We start from the raw sequence: 12751 nt of genomic DNA, 5'->3' as shown, positions 1-12751 counted from the left end.
ACTGAAAGCACATACAGTCCATAGATGTCTGTAGGTGCTATCTCCATTTTTATTTGGAAATCTGTCTCCTAATATCAGACCGATGTCTTTACCAAAGCAGATTTTTCTTCCCTGTCACACTTTGAACATACACGTGGTCCACAGCTTGTGCCGTTACCATATGCCTGTAATACAATTGCAACATGAATGTCTCCTGTGGGAATTCAACCTCTCACTGTGTTAGTGCCTTGCTGGGAAGGCAGAGCAGCGCAAGAACCAAGGAATGGTTCACTACCATCCTCCTTTAATCGTGGAATGCAATACATGCTTTTTATTCCTGAACTATATTGCCTTCTGGGGTTGATTGCCTTATTACAGTTAAATGCATTTTATATTGACTTGATTTCTGAGCTTTCCTCTGACTGTGCATCATATTATTTTTTTGTATTTTTCAGTTCGGAAGGCTGAAGAGGTTAGATGCACTCCTGTCATTATTATGTGTATTCAGCAGGGTTTGACTTCGCCTGCTTTTCATATTAGATACATCTGGAAAGATCAGAATGAGATGATAAGGTCATGAAATCTGAGAAAATGCTACTCACTGATCCCCTGAGATATGCCCATCTAATGATCTTTATAAATGAAAATTAATTTTTGCATTTGCCAGTAGCAGAAAACACTTTAAGTCATATATTATCAAGCTTCAATAGCTTGAGTAATTGTCATAAAAATATATATTTTTATGAAATGCAGGAAGAACATGTCTGGTTCTTTTTCCCCTTGGAAGTGTTACTATTTGTCAGGCAGATATGGGAACCTGCAGAGTCTTTGCAAGTTCTGAGTTGTGTTGAATGCAGCGTCCAGTATTTCGAGCGAGTGAGCGCAGGGTTGTGTGGTGCAGACGTTTCTCCAATCAGCCATTTAATCACACTGTGGTCTGTCAATGAAAAGGTTTGCGCATAACATTTGCTGTAATGTGCAAAAACAATGTCAAAGAAATGCTTGATACTGTATTTTTACACAAATTTTAAATGTAATTTGTGCCTTTTTTTATATCACTACATTAAAACTGTAGGCAGAATCAGAAGCGTACATTTATCTTTTGTAATTTATGCAGTTCTGCTGAAGGTTTCGTACATCTCCGCGCCCGCGGTGTTGCAGCGGTGACCTTTGACCCAGCGCCCACACTTCTTTGTAAATACATACAGATTTGTAATATAAAGATAACGTGCCTCTGACTGTTTGAAATGAGATGTTATATTCCTAAATTATGTGTTAAACCTCGATGTCTCATTTGTATCCATCTCAGAGACTCTATTTAGGACGATACAATTTATGCATGTACAACAACAATAAAGCAAAAATCACATCAAACAATGAGTTTCTTTTTTACTTATTCACAGAAAAACACATCAGATTTTGTACTGTCACAGAATAAAAACTTTGATCAGTAGTTATCAAGGCTAAGTCTGTATTTTACTGCACAAAAACTTCAACCCAAACAACAGAACAACACTCTCCTCTGGAGACATTATACAGTTGCTGCTGAGAGACATTTTGGTTTCAATCACAGAAAAATCATGTTCTGTATTAGGATGAGTGCTGACACAGATCGAGTATGATTGTGTACTGTACATCCAGATATATGTAAGGCCTGCGTTTATCAGAACTGATCAGAATTAATTTTATATTTCAAGTTTGTTGTCCCGCTTCATCTTATTTCTCTATACAATAAATAACAAAACTGCTCCCCCAGTCCTGAACGTGTGTGAATGAGGCTAAAAGCCATTCAGTCTGCAGATTTTCACCGTCTGCTCTCCAGTTGTTAGGAGGGCTGTTGGGGGCCTTTGGCAGGTATGAAGCCTTCATTTTGCATCTTCTCCTTGTATTTCAAGTAGTCTCTCCTCTTGGTGAAATATTTCACCTGCCGTGAAAAACAGAGAAGATGAGTCCTGCAATAAACTTGAAGCTCAGTTTTAGGCAGTGTGTGCTCTTTGATCAAACAGATTTCTAGGTGTTTGAGGGACTGCTCTCAACACCAACGTCTAAATGTAAACCCCAGGATTTAACAGTTTATAGAGGGTAAAAGGGAGGGGGATCATTTACCCACTGCGCAGGGCAATTTGCCTCAAATTCGCTCTGGAAGTTCTGGCAGGCTGCAGCTTTGTCATCCTTGTCACCCAGACATTTCCACAGCAGGTCCCTGGCATCCCAGCAGGCCTTTCTCTCTGATGAACTCGGAGCCGGCATCTCTACCTGAGTCTTGGAGGGAGTTCACACACACGATAGAGGCAGCACAAGTTAATACAGGAGCTGAAGTAACTGCTGCCAAAACACCATTATGAACAAGCAGGTGATGCGCAATGTAACACACAGTAACACACAATGCAAGAGGGAACACTTCTGCAGGTCCCCACTGCTGTCAGACTCTACAGCACCATCCCAGATGAAAAATATAACTGCACTGCTTTGTTTCTCATGTCACTCTACTCATACTATTATCTCTAACAGGAAAAATACTTTTTGCACATTTGTGTCACCTGCACATCCCAATAAGTCCTTCTGTTTATGTACAAAAGGTTCGTGCAATCATCATACCAGTGCACTTTACTTCATAACATTTCTACACAAACAGTGAACAGTGTATATAAGGTACATACTATTTAATTCTATCGCCTTTTTCTATATTTATCTTCCTCACTCTGATCTGCCTGCTGCTGGATCAACTGCATTTCCCCGGTGTGTGGATCAATAAAGTTGTATCTTATTTAACACTGACCTGTGCTGTGCTAATCAGTAAAGTCACTTCATTATATTTAAACCTGCTGCTACTTTAAACTCTGGGTTTACTCCTTGTTTCTGAACAATCGTGGCGTTTTAACGTCCTCGCCTCGGCAACAACACACAGACATCTTCGTTTAATCTACTTGGCATCTCTGTGTCAGGTTCAGCTCCAGAATGCAGCTGAGGGGACTCGTGTTGAAGGCTCTCACCGAGTGGGGGGGTGGATCTCCGCTGCTGTTTGCTCCTGTCACTCCATAAAAACCAGAGGAAGCACAGAAACTCTTCCGCTGCTGCTGCTGCTACAACAACAAGACTCCCAGGCAGCACTGAAGGACGAGCGACGGCACTTCCTCGTTGTCGCTGCGTGATGACGTCACGCCCGATCGACAAAACCCGCAGGTGAGTCATTTAGCAGCATTTTAAGATCGCGTTCATATTTCTCTCCATTTTAACAGAGCTACAGTGCTAAGAACCCTGTGTGAAGTGTGATAAGGCATATCAGTCTCGCTCTGAATTTATTGAGCAAAGTGTTTTCATAGAACTTTGAAATATCCTGAAATGATATACAGTCCCTGACAAAAGTCTTGTCACTTATCCATTTTGTAGAAACAACAGCCTATAACCTGACTTTTAATTAATGCATTGGTTTTAGAAATGGCTCATATGAAAGCTAAAACCCTCCCATATTATGTTCAATATACTAAAATAAATTTGCTTCACTGAAGAAAGATTGATCATTTAATGAACACAGAAAGGTCAGATTTTGGCAAGACAAAAGTTTTGTCGCCTACAGAGAGTAATGTGAAAATTGATCAAATAATTTACTTCAAATACAAAAATATGTTGCATAACATCAGTGAATTAAGTAGTGGTGCTGTGAGATCCATATTTAATATCTTGTATGACTTCCATGAGCTTGAAGGACTGCATCCGTGCGGTTCGACAATGATTCCAACAATTTATTGATGAAGTCATCAGGGATAGCAAAGAAAGCAGTCCTACATGCCTCCCAGAGTTCATCAAGATTCTTTGGTTTCGTCTTCCATGCGTCCTCTTTCATTCTACCCCAGACCTGCTCAGTGATGTTCATGTCTGGTGACTGGGCTGGCCAGTCCTGGAGCACCTTGATCTTCTTCACCTTGAGGAACTTTGATGTAGAGATGGAAGTATGCGATGGAGCTCCAGCCTGCTGCAAAATTTGACCCCTTTAATGGTTGGGAATGTAAGAGGTAGCTAATACTTCTTGATATTTTAGGCTATTGATATTGCCTTCAACAAATCTCTCGCACACCACCATACTGGATGTAACCCCAGACCATGATTTTTCCGCCACCAAACTTAACTCTTTTCTGGGTGAATCTCGGATCCATGCGGGCTCCAGTAGGTCTCCTGCAATATTTGCGTTGGCTGTGATGTAATTCAACCGAAGATTCAACTGAGAAATCCACCTTCTGACACTTTTCCAGCGTCCATCCTTCTAGCAGGCTGTGGGCCTTGGCAAATGCCACACGTTTTTGTAATTGCCTTTTGCTTAGTGCTGGTTTCTGGGCACTGATTCGACCATGGAGGCCATTTTGAGACAGAATTCTACAAACTGTCCTGGTTGACACAGGGACTTGGGGTGACCAGGCCTGGTGGAGCTCTGCTGCAGTGGAAAAGGGGCTGGCCTTGGATTTTCGAGCCAACAAACGGTCCTCCCGAGCAGTTGTCTTGCAGGGTCTGCCGGACCTGGGCTTATCAAAAACATCTCAAGTCTCTTCAAATCTTGTTCTTATTCTTTGTACTTGATGCTGAGAAACATTGAAGGTGTCAGCCACCTCAGCAGTGGATCTGATCTTCAGCCTCTTGATAATCAATGCTTTGGTCTCAGGGTGAATCTTAGGCATATTGTCAGAGGTCAAGTTGCAGTTGATGTGAAGGTCTGGTGCTCTGGGGTTCTTTTTATACACACCCACTAATTGATTGATCAGTTATTGATCAAAGGTGAGGCTGTAATCTAGGATTGGGTGCATCATATGACAAGGCGACAAGACTTTTGTCTTTGCAAAAACTGACTCAGTGGGCTTTACCAAGCTGTGAACGTTAGAATACTTTTCAGAAGTTTCGTTTGGCACCAAAACATTATTTCAAAAGCTGTTTGGATTGAAATTAGCCATTTCTTGTAAAAAAAAATTCATTAGAAAAATATTTGAGGGGCACTTAAGGTCAACTTGTACCCAAGCGACAAGACTTTTGTCAGGGACTGTATTCCACAGTGAAAATGTTGGACTTTACTTTGAAAAATCTCTTAATCTATAGAGTAAATATGTTTGATCTTCAATGTGTAGGTAGTCAGAGAGGTCCTGAACACAGGCATATCAGTCTCTCTCTGAACTTATTGAGCAAAGTGTTTTTATAGAACTTTGAACCCTGTGTGAAGTGTGATAAAGGTTTGACTCCGGTTCAAATGTCGTCTTTACCATGTGTAGGGGAAATGTCTTGTGTCTAAAATAGTCCACTCTTTTATACGGTGGCCGAGAGCTCGGGTGCGGGCTGGATGCTGCGGTACCGTCGGCCAGACCACATCAGGCAGAACAGTTTATGGCTGGGGTGAAAGGGGTCTTTGATGATCCGGTTGGTCTTCTTAATTTGCAGTGCGTTGAGCTTCCTCGGCCACCGTTCTTTTACTCTAGTAAAGTATAGCAGTATCTATCAAACAAAATATAATTTAAGAGCCATAATAGAATTCATGAACGAGTCTGTTTAGTTTGAATCAATCAAAGCTCAACCTGTGTATCTTTGCATCTAACCATCTTGAATAGAATATGTTGAATCTAAATAACATACACGTGGAACAGTGTTCACAATTCACTTGTGTTTCTTGATAAATTTTACCGTATGGGGTTTATTTTGAAAACCCACAGGGGAAGTTCTGTTGTACTCTTCAAATGTGACGCAGTTAGATTATCTCTCAGTAGCAAGCCACCGCCGGCTGTGGGTAAGTTGCAGCCCTGTTCGCTCGGATGTAAACTAAGTAATAACTGTGAGCTAATAACTGTCCATCAAGCGAATACTTGTGGAATTCGTAGTCGTATTGCTTTGTAAAGAATTTGTGTTACCGAGCAGTGTTTTAGCTAGCTGCTAACGGCTGCTTAACGGCTCAACCGAGTGCACGTGACATGTACGTGTCCTAATATGGAACTCTCCGTTGCAGTTCGAGCGGGAACAGACTCATCAACATACAACTGTTCTCTGAAACTGCGTGTTGTTTGTCCAATGGATTGCAGGTATGTTTACTAAGAGTAGTTACATATTTTATTGAAGTGTAGCTTGCTAGTTAAACTGGCTGAAGTTTATGTGCATATCAGATGTGTTATGTTTAGTTGTCACCACAAGATGACAGCATTGCCTTCATTTCGGTGCTGTTATTACAAAAAAGAGCGTTGGCCTGTGTTAATATACATCACATATAATCATAATAAAGCATGTTTCTCTATCCAGGAACCCCAGTGAAGTGTAACAGTAGCTTTAACTTATGTATACAAGTTCAAATGTGTGTGTTTGTTTGTTTAATCAAAGAAAAACGTATTGTATATTTATTCTGTCTGTGGAAGCTTCTATTTTCACCCTTTTGTCACTGAGCTGCATGAACCCAATTTCAACAACTGTAGAATGACAATATATTTGTGCGTGTGTGTGTGTGTGTGAAATGTCTGCTGTTGATCAACTCTCTCTCTCCCCCCCCTCCCTGTCTTTTTCTTCTTTCCCACAGCCACAGTGAGGGAGAATAACCCCACTGGTTGCCATGGTGCCCAGCACAAATCCATCTCAGTTTGTGTGCCTGTGCAGACTGAAGGGAATTAAAAACACAAGCACTCTGATGCAGGGGTGAGGTGCAAGCCCCGTGCTTACCAAAGTAAGTGTTTGTCACCACGTGCATGTGTGTGTGTGATTGTGTGTGAGACTTGAGTGTGTCTCGTTTGCTGCTTCAAACACACATCTTCAATCACTATTTATGTCACACACCATTTACCTATTGACCCGACTGCCAAGTTTGTTTCCTCTGCTGTCAGTTTTTTTGATGTGCTCCAATATGGAGATTTAGGACCCTAGTTGCTACCCTGCATACAGAGGCTGTTTTATTCATATTTTAGCTTAAGTTGCTGAAACAGTATCAGCTGTGTTGCAAAGAAAGTTTCTCTAAAACATCAAATGGCTTTTGGAGCTCCTGTGGAATGTTAGCTGCTCTTATGTTTCCATGGCTCCATGCAAAGCTTCCTCCATGTCTCAAATGTCTAGGCCACAGTGACCTTATAGGAGCCTGGAAGACAAACATGTATCGAGACTAAGGTTGCAAAGGGGTGGAAAGTTTCCGGAAAATTTCCGGTAAATTTCCGGAAACTTTCCATGGGAAGTTTGGCTCGGGAATTTTGGGAATTTTGAAAAAAAATAAAATACGCAAATTAAACACTGAGCAATAAAACATCATTCAAAACTCTATTTTAAAGATGTATGGAATGCAGCACAAGCTGCATGTTGAATTTCAACCCTCCAATGTGCATTCTTCCATCACATGCACAGATAACTCCCATCATCCTTCACTCTACAGCAGGGCTATTGAGGCCTGCTGTAGTGTGCAGGACTAGTCAGGTAAGGCTCAATGATATTACTTGGGAGAATATATTAGCATGCTGATTGAGGATTGTTCATCTGTTCATCTAGCCTATTTCCATTCATATATCCATTAATTGTAAAATATGTTTACAGACGATTCCAATTGTTTGGCTAACTATTTATATCTCTGGCATTGCATTAGTGTTTTTTTACAAACTTTTTTCTCATCTTATTCTACAGAACAATGCCACGTGCACTATCTCATGTGTGGAGGCATTTCACCCCATCCAATGTAGAAGGAGAGGCTGTGTACATTTGCAAATACTGTGCAAAGACCTATGTTAAGAATGACAGAACGATGCAGAAGCATATAGTCAAGTGCCCAAAGTTTCTTCAGGGCTCAAATCAGCCTATGACAAAACAAAATGTTTATATTTATGTCTGTATATGACAAGGTAAATACAGTTAGTATAAATTACCCACAACATTTCCAGTTTATTCCCGTTAATTCCTGTATATTCCCGTATATTCCCGTTAATTCCCGTTAATTCCCATGGAAAGTTTCCGACTTTGAATATTCCCGGAATTTTGCAACCCTAATCGAGACTGAAACTGCACTTGTTGGCGGAGGAATACAACCACAGGGGGTTAATTCCAGTTAAAAAAAACTACAGTCAAAAATGATTTCTGTTCCTTAGCCGGGGAGCTCTTAGCTCAGTGGAAAAGGGTAAATCGTAGAATCCCCTAATATAATAAGTATTAAACTGTGATTTAGCATTATAACTTGTGCTTCATGGATTTTGGACTCTCATTGTGCTCGTGTGCTCTCATTTGTGCTCTTAAAATATCCTGCATCATTCTCAAGTCTTTAATTATGTGATGTTTTATGCAAGTATTGGAAACTACTGCTAGTTTTCATTATATTGAATTATTCCTCATGTAACCAAGAGGAACTATTATCTATCCTAGGTTCCGCCTTTTGTCTGTCCTGAAGGAGAAGCGTGTGATGGCATCCAACACGATCATCAAAAAGGAGCACCAGCCCAAAGTCATCGTCAGCAAGCAGGGTCCCAACCCCCACAATGAGGGACCGGCAGCTTGAGGAATACCGCAGGCACACGGAGCAGAAACAGAAATGGTCTGAAGGTAAAGAAGAAAAGTGGAGCAGAGAGATGAAACAAACTCATCATGATGTGAACAAAAATTTATACTTTCCACACCTCCTCTTCTACTTTGTAATGACATTGTTTAAAGTTTTGCTATTTTGATGCCTCTGGAATAATCATCACAACTGGTTTACCTGTTCACCATTTTACAAGCAGTGTGTACTTTTCTTTTCTTTTTTTACCAAGTTTCAGGAATACAAAATTGACAGCTAATATAACTTGTCAAAATGGCAGAAAGAACTTGATTCCTGTCCATGGGTAATGGTTATATACCTGTTTTGATAATGATATGTAATGATTAGTGAAGGTTCATATTGGTGCATATGAGAGTATCTTTAAACCTAATAACCTTACAACTTATTAACATTTCATTCCACTTTACATTACTCATTTCCAGCCACTGTATGTTGACAAATATGAATAGAAACCTGTAACTTCCTCCACTGTGCAGCTGAGGAACTTAATTTGGCTGTGGCTATAAGGCCTATTTTAATTTAATGGAACTGTTTGGGCTTGGTGGAGGAATGTGCTTTATCTACTGAGTGCATTTGTAGTTCCTCCTGTTACCATTTTCACTTGACCTGTTCCAAGAGAAATGAAAATTACATATATCTCCAGCGGAACGGACAGTACATGAGACATCTCACATGTGTGTGAGGTCTCAACAAGTTGATTCTGATACTGTACTTGATGAATAACTATAGACATGGACCAGGTTTAGATTGAAGTTGTCATTTTATTCAAAAAAATAAATATGTGTAGCTGGACTGAAGGTGAAGAACTGAACTGAAGGTCTTTAGATCATTCTGCAGAGTTCAAAGATCAGTTTCTCCAATCTCAGCCGGACCCTTCCTCCTTATTCTCTTCCTCTTTTTGCCCTGTAAACAAACACAAACATGTCAGACTTTCCATCTGACAGCAGCTGCAGGGACCTTGTTGCATAATGTGGCTGTAAAATGATGTCTGTGACCATAGTGTTACATAATTATGAGCTGCCGTCCACTCAGGGAAGCGATCATTGTGGATCTGCATCTCCCTGTCAGCTTCTGTGTAATATTTTTTCTGCTCGTCGTTGGACATCGAATTCCACTGTGGACACAGGACAACACACACAGGCTTAAATACACACAGATTCACATTAACTGGTGCAGGTCCTGCATTGAAACCTCCCACAGTGTATTTGTGACATAAAATGCTGGAAATCCTCTTTTCCAATTCAGATTGGTTCACTGGTCACGTGACAGTAAATACAAATCATTCCTAAGAATAAAACTTAGTGAGTCCCAATGTCAAGAGTTACAGAGGAACAATTTAGGAGTAATGTCTGACACTGTTCAATAGATGACGGCACAACGCTTGTGAATCTTTAATCAAACTGTTTGTATGACACTGACTTAAACATACAGAACAAAGCCACCTACTCTCTGTCCAATGAGTCTGTTGACAGACGCACAGTCGGAGGTTTCAAGCTCGGCCACAACTTTTGGCCTCTGTTCCTTGCGGTAAATCATGAAGGCGTTTTGTGGCTTCTTAACATACGGCATGTTCTCGGGGTCCGGCTGTCGGTAAATCTTTCTCTTTCTATGGGAAAACAGAAAATAACACTGGCAGATATTAATTTCTGTGCATGAAACTGTGATCAAGGACACAAACAATAAAGTTGACCAGGATCTTGGAAAATAAATAAGAAATAAATATATAAATTATAAGGTGAGTGTAATAAGATGTCGAGTCTGGCTTTGTTGTGGTCAGACACAGATGATGAACCAGTGAGGTGGACTTACTTTAGAGGGGGGCAGATTGCTGGAGCATCATCACGTACAACAGGAGCTGTATTGTCCTGATAATAGTAAATCCAGTCTCCATTCCTACATAGACACAATCGGGGAGACACATTAGCTGAGTGAACATTTGGGTTGGAAGATACACAAAGAGGCCCACAACTGTGTGTTTGTTTGCATTTCTGTGTGTGAAACTTACACCAATCCAATAGGAACCAGGTTGTTCCCCAGGTCCTGAGGGAAATTCCCATCTGGGGCGTTGTTGAACTAGAGACATGAACAGACACAAAGTTTCAGTTACTGCCTGAAAGAGCTGCAGTGGAGAAAAAAGCGAGCTGGAGTTTCTTTATCAGGAGCGCCCAAAGGAGGACCTAACCTGCACAGTGATCAGCTGATTGTGGGTGTACCTAAATATCCAATCAGGTCGGGCACGGTCTCTGTCAGCCAGTCATCCAGCAGCTGTCAAACTTTAATAATCCCTTCTCCTCTCTTCCTCAGTCAGCCATCATTCAGCGACTCGCCAACCCCTCCTCCACCCCATTCTCCTCCAGTCTGAGGATATTCATCACCTCATCCGGATCCCGACCTCAACTGATCATGGATCATGTCAACGGATCGAGGATTATAGCAGCACCTGATCATGGTGGCAGCTGATCGCAGACTAAAAATCTACAAGATTGCCTGACGATATACTTATTTCTCGTGGCATCCATTGCACTTCTGTCCATCCTGGAAGAGGGATCCCTCGCATGCAGCTCTTCCTGAGGTTTCTACATTTTTCCCTGTCAAGGTTTTTTTTTGTAGTTTTTCCTTACCCTTGTGAGGGTTGATGGCAGAGGATGTCACACTCAGCGAGTCCAGAAGGACAACGAGCACGAGATGTGCCTTGCAAACAAACGTCTGACCGATAAACCACCACCAGTGTCTAGACCCCGGGGGTTATTCCTGTTCGATGCTCTGCTCCATCCCCTTCTAATCCTGATGACATTTCACAGGGGTCTAAAATGCCAAAGACTATAAAACATACACATTCTTCTGTGCAGTTGTAAAAATAAATATTGGTAAATTGGAAATCAATTCTCTCATGATTGAAGTGTAATCGTTCATACCCTACCTGTTGTTGGCTGCGATGAGCTGTCTTGTTGTACCAGTGGCCTGGATAGATTACAGGTGGAGTCAGGTACCTGGAAGGACCCGTTGCAACATCAAGTCCAGGTGTAGGCAGGAATGGCTGATGAAGGCGGGGAGATGCTGCACCCAGGGGCATGGGGGTGTTTGACTGACGGCTCATCACCTCCTCAGCTGCGGCAAAACCAAGAAGAGGAGAATCAGTCATCTCCGCAAACAGTTCATGCATCAAGGTGCGGCCCCTGCCGATCTCGCCCCTGCTCTCCAGCTCCTTAATGGAACAGTCTATCAGTGCGTTTAGTTCCATTATTTTTGCAGATGATAATATTCATATTTATTCTCTGACCGTTACAGCAAAATGAGGTTAAAATGGAGAGGTTCACTCTCCACATATCTGTGAGGTCTCGTTAAATGCAGCACGTTAAATATCGTCACCTTCCTAAAATAATGGCCTAAGTAATTTTTGGCCAAAAATGATTTGTTTTGCCTAAATCACCTCCTCATGATGCTGGCCACCTCTGGTAAAATCGCCTACATTGAACAGATCATGCAATTCTACCCCTGTAGAATAATGGCCTTTGTCAAGAGTGTGACTAAGGACACTTTATTTTGTAAAATGGCCTAAGTCACATTGTCTATTGACTTAGGCAATTTTACAAGCTTTTCAAGATGGCGGCTGCATCAAGAAGAACGCAAATCTACTTAAGTTATTTCCATGATTCAGGGCTCGTCCCCTGTTGGTAAGTGATGAGGTTTACAATAATATAGGCTAGGCTATAAATACTGCATAATAATTTAGTCTTAATATTCAGTCTTTTTAGTCAGCATTTTAGTCAGCAAAATAGCTAGGTCCATTAAGCTAGCATATAGCAAAGAGTGGAATGGCTCCAGAATCTGACTGTTACAAGTGATAGGCTTTCTGTCAACTCTTTTCAAACAATATTTCATTTAGTTTGTCAAATATTTTCCAAATTACATGATCTAATTAAGAAAGATTTGAATCGCGTATTGTAATCTAACAGCTAGAAATTATGTGTACAACTAAAATATTATATTATAATGAATGTTTCTCAGAATGATCACACATTTGTGAGTAGACCTCAAAGGGTTAAAATGTTTTACCTTTTTGGTAGGAGATGCACTTGATAATTCTGTCACCAATCAGGCCTAATCCACTGAAAATGACAATGAGGCAAGCGTTGAAGTGGTGAAGCAGCATGTACCAGGCAAAGACTGGTTCAGATGGAGCAGGCAAAACCTTAAACACTCCCTTTGATGTTGTTGGAGAAGCAGAAACATCCACACCATGAAGAGGAAATG

The 12751-nt window shown here is 41.1% G+C and overlaps 1 protein-coding gene and 1 long non-coding RNA gene across 3 annotated transcripts; one reads left to right on the top strand and one right to left on the bottom strand.

Annotated features, from left to right (window-relative positions):
- Positions 1-1343: 1343 nt before the first annotated feature.
- On the bottom strand, positions 1344-3095 carry LOC133004329 (cytochrome c oxidase assembly factor 6 homolog). 2 transcript variants are annotated; one of them, XM_061073925.1, is made up of 3 exons: positions 2973-3095; positions 2086-2241; positions 1344-1903 (listed from the first exon to the last, which is right to left on the bottom strand). In XM_061073925.1, exons 2-3 carry the CDS (start codon positions 2227-2229, stop codon positions 1805-1807), a joined length of 243 nt encoding a protein of 80 aa, XP_060929908.1. In that variant the 5' UTR covers positions 2230-2241; positions 2973-3095; the 3' UTR covers positions 1344-1804. The 2 variants fall into 2 exon arrangements, with proteins under 2 accessions (XP_060929908.1, XP_060929909.1); XM_061073926.1 differs by having other exon boundaries at positions 2086-2235.
- A 2582-nt stretch (positions 3096-5677) lies between these two features.
- LOC133013835 (uncharacterized) lies at positions 5678-11320 on the top strand. Its single transcript, XR_009681434.1, has 5 exons — positions 5678-5740; positions 5957-6029; positions 6515-6658; positions 8326-8502; positions 10802-11320. It is a non-coding gene; the product is annotated as an uncharacterized LOC133013835 (long non-coding RNA).
- Positions 11321-12751: the final 1431 nt, after the last annotated feature.

This window comes from Limanda limanda, chromosome 1, assembly GCF_963576545.1.
Source record: "Limanda limanda chromosome 1, fLimLim1.1, whole genome shotgun sequence".
Classification (NCBI taxonomy): Eukaryota; Metazoa; Chordata; class Actinopteri; order Pleuronectiformes; family Pleuronectidae; genus Limanda; species Limanda limanda.
This window is presented reverse-complemented; position numbering and strand designations above follow the sequence as displayed.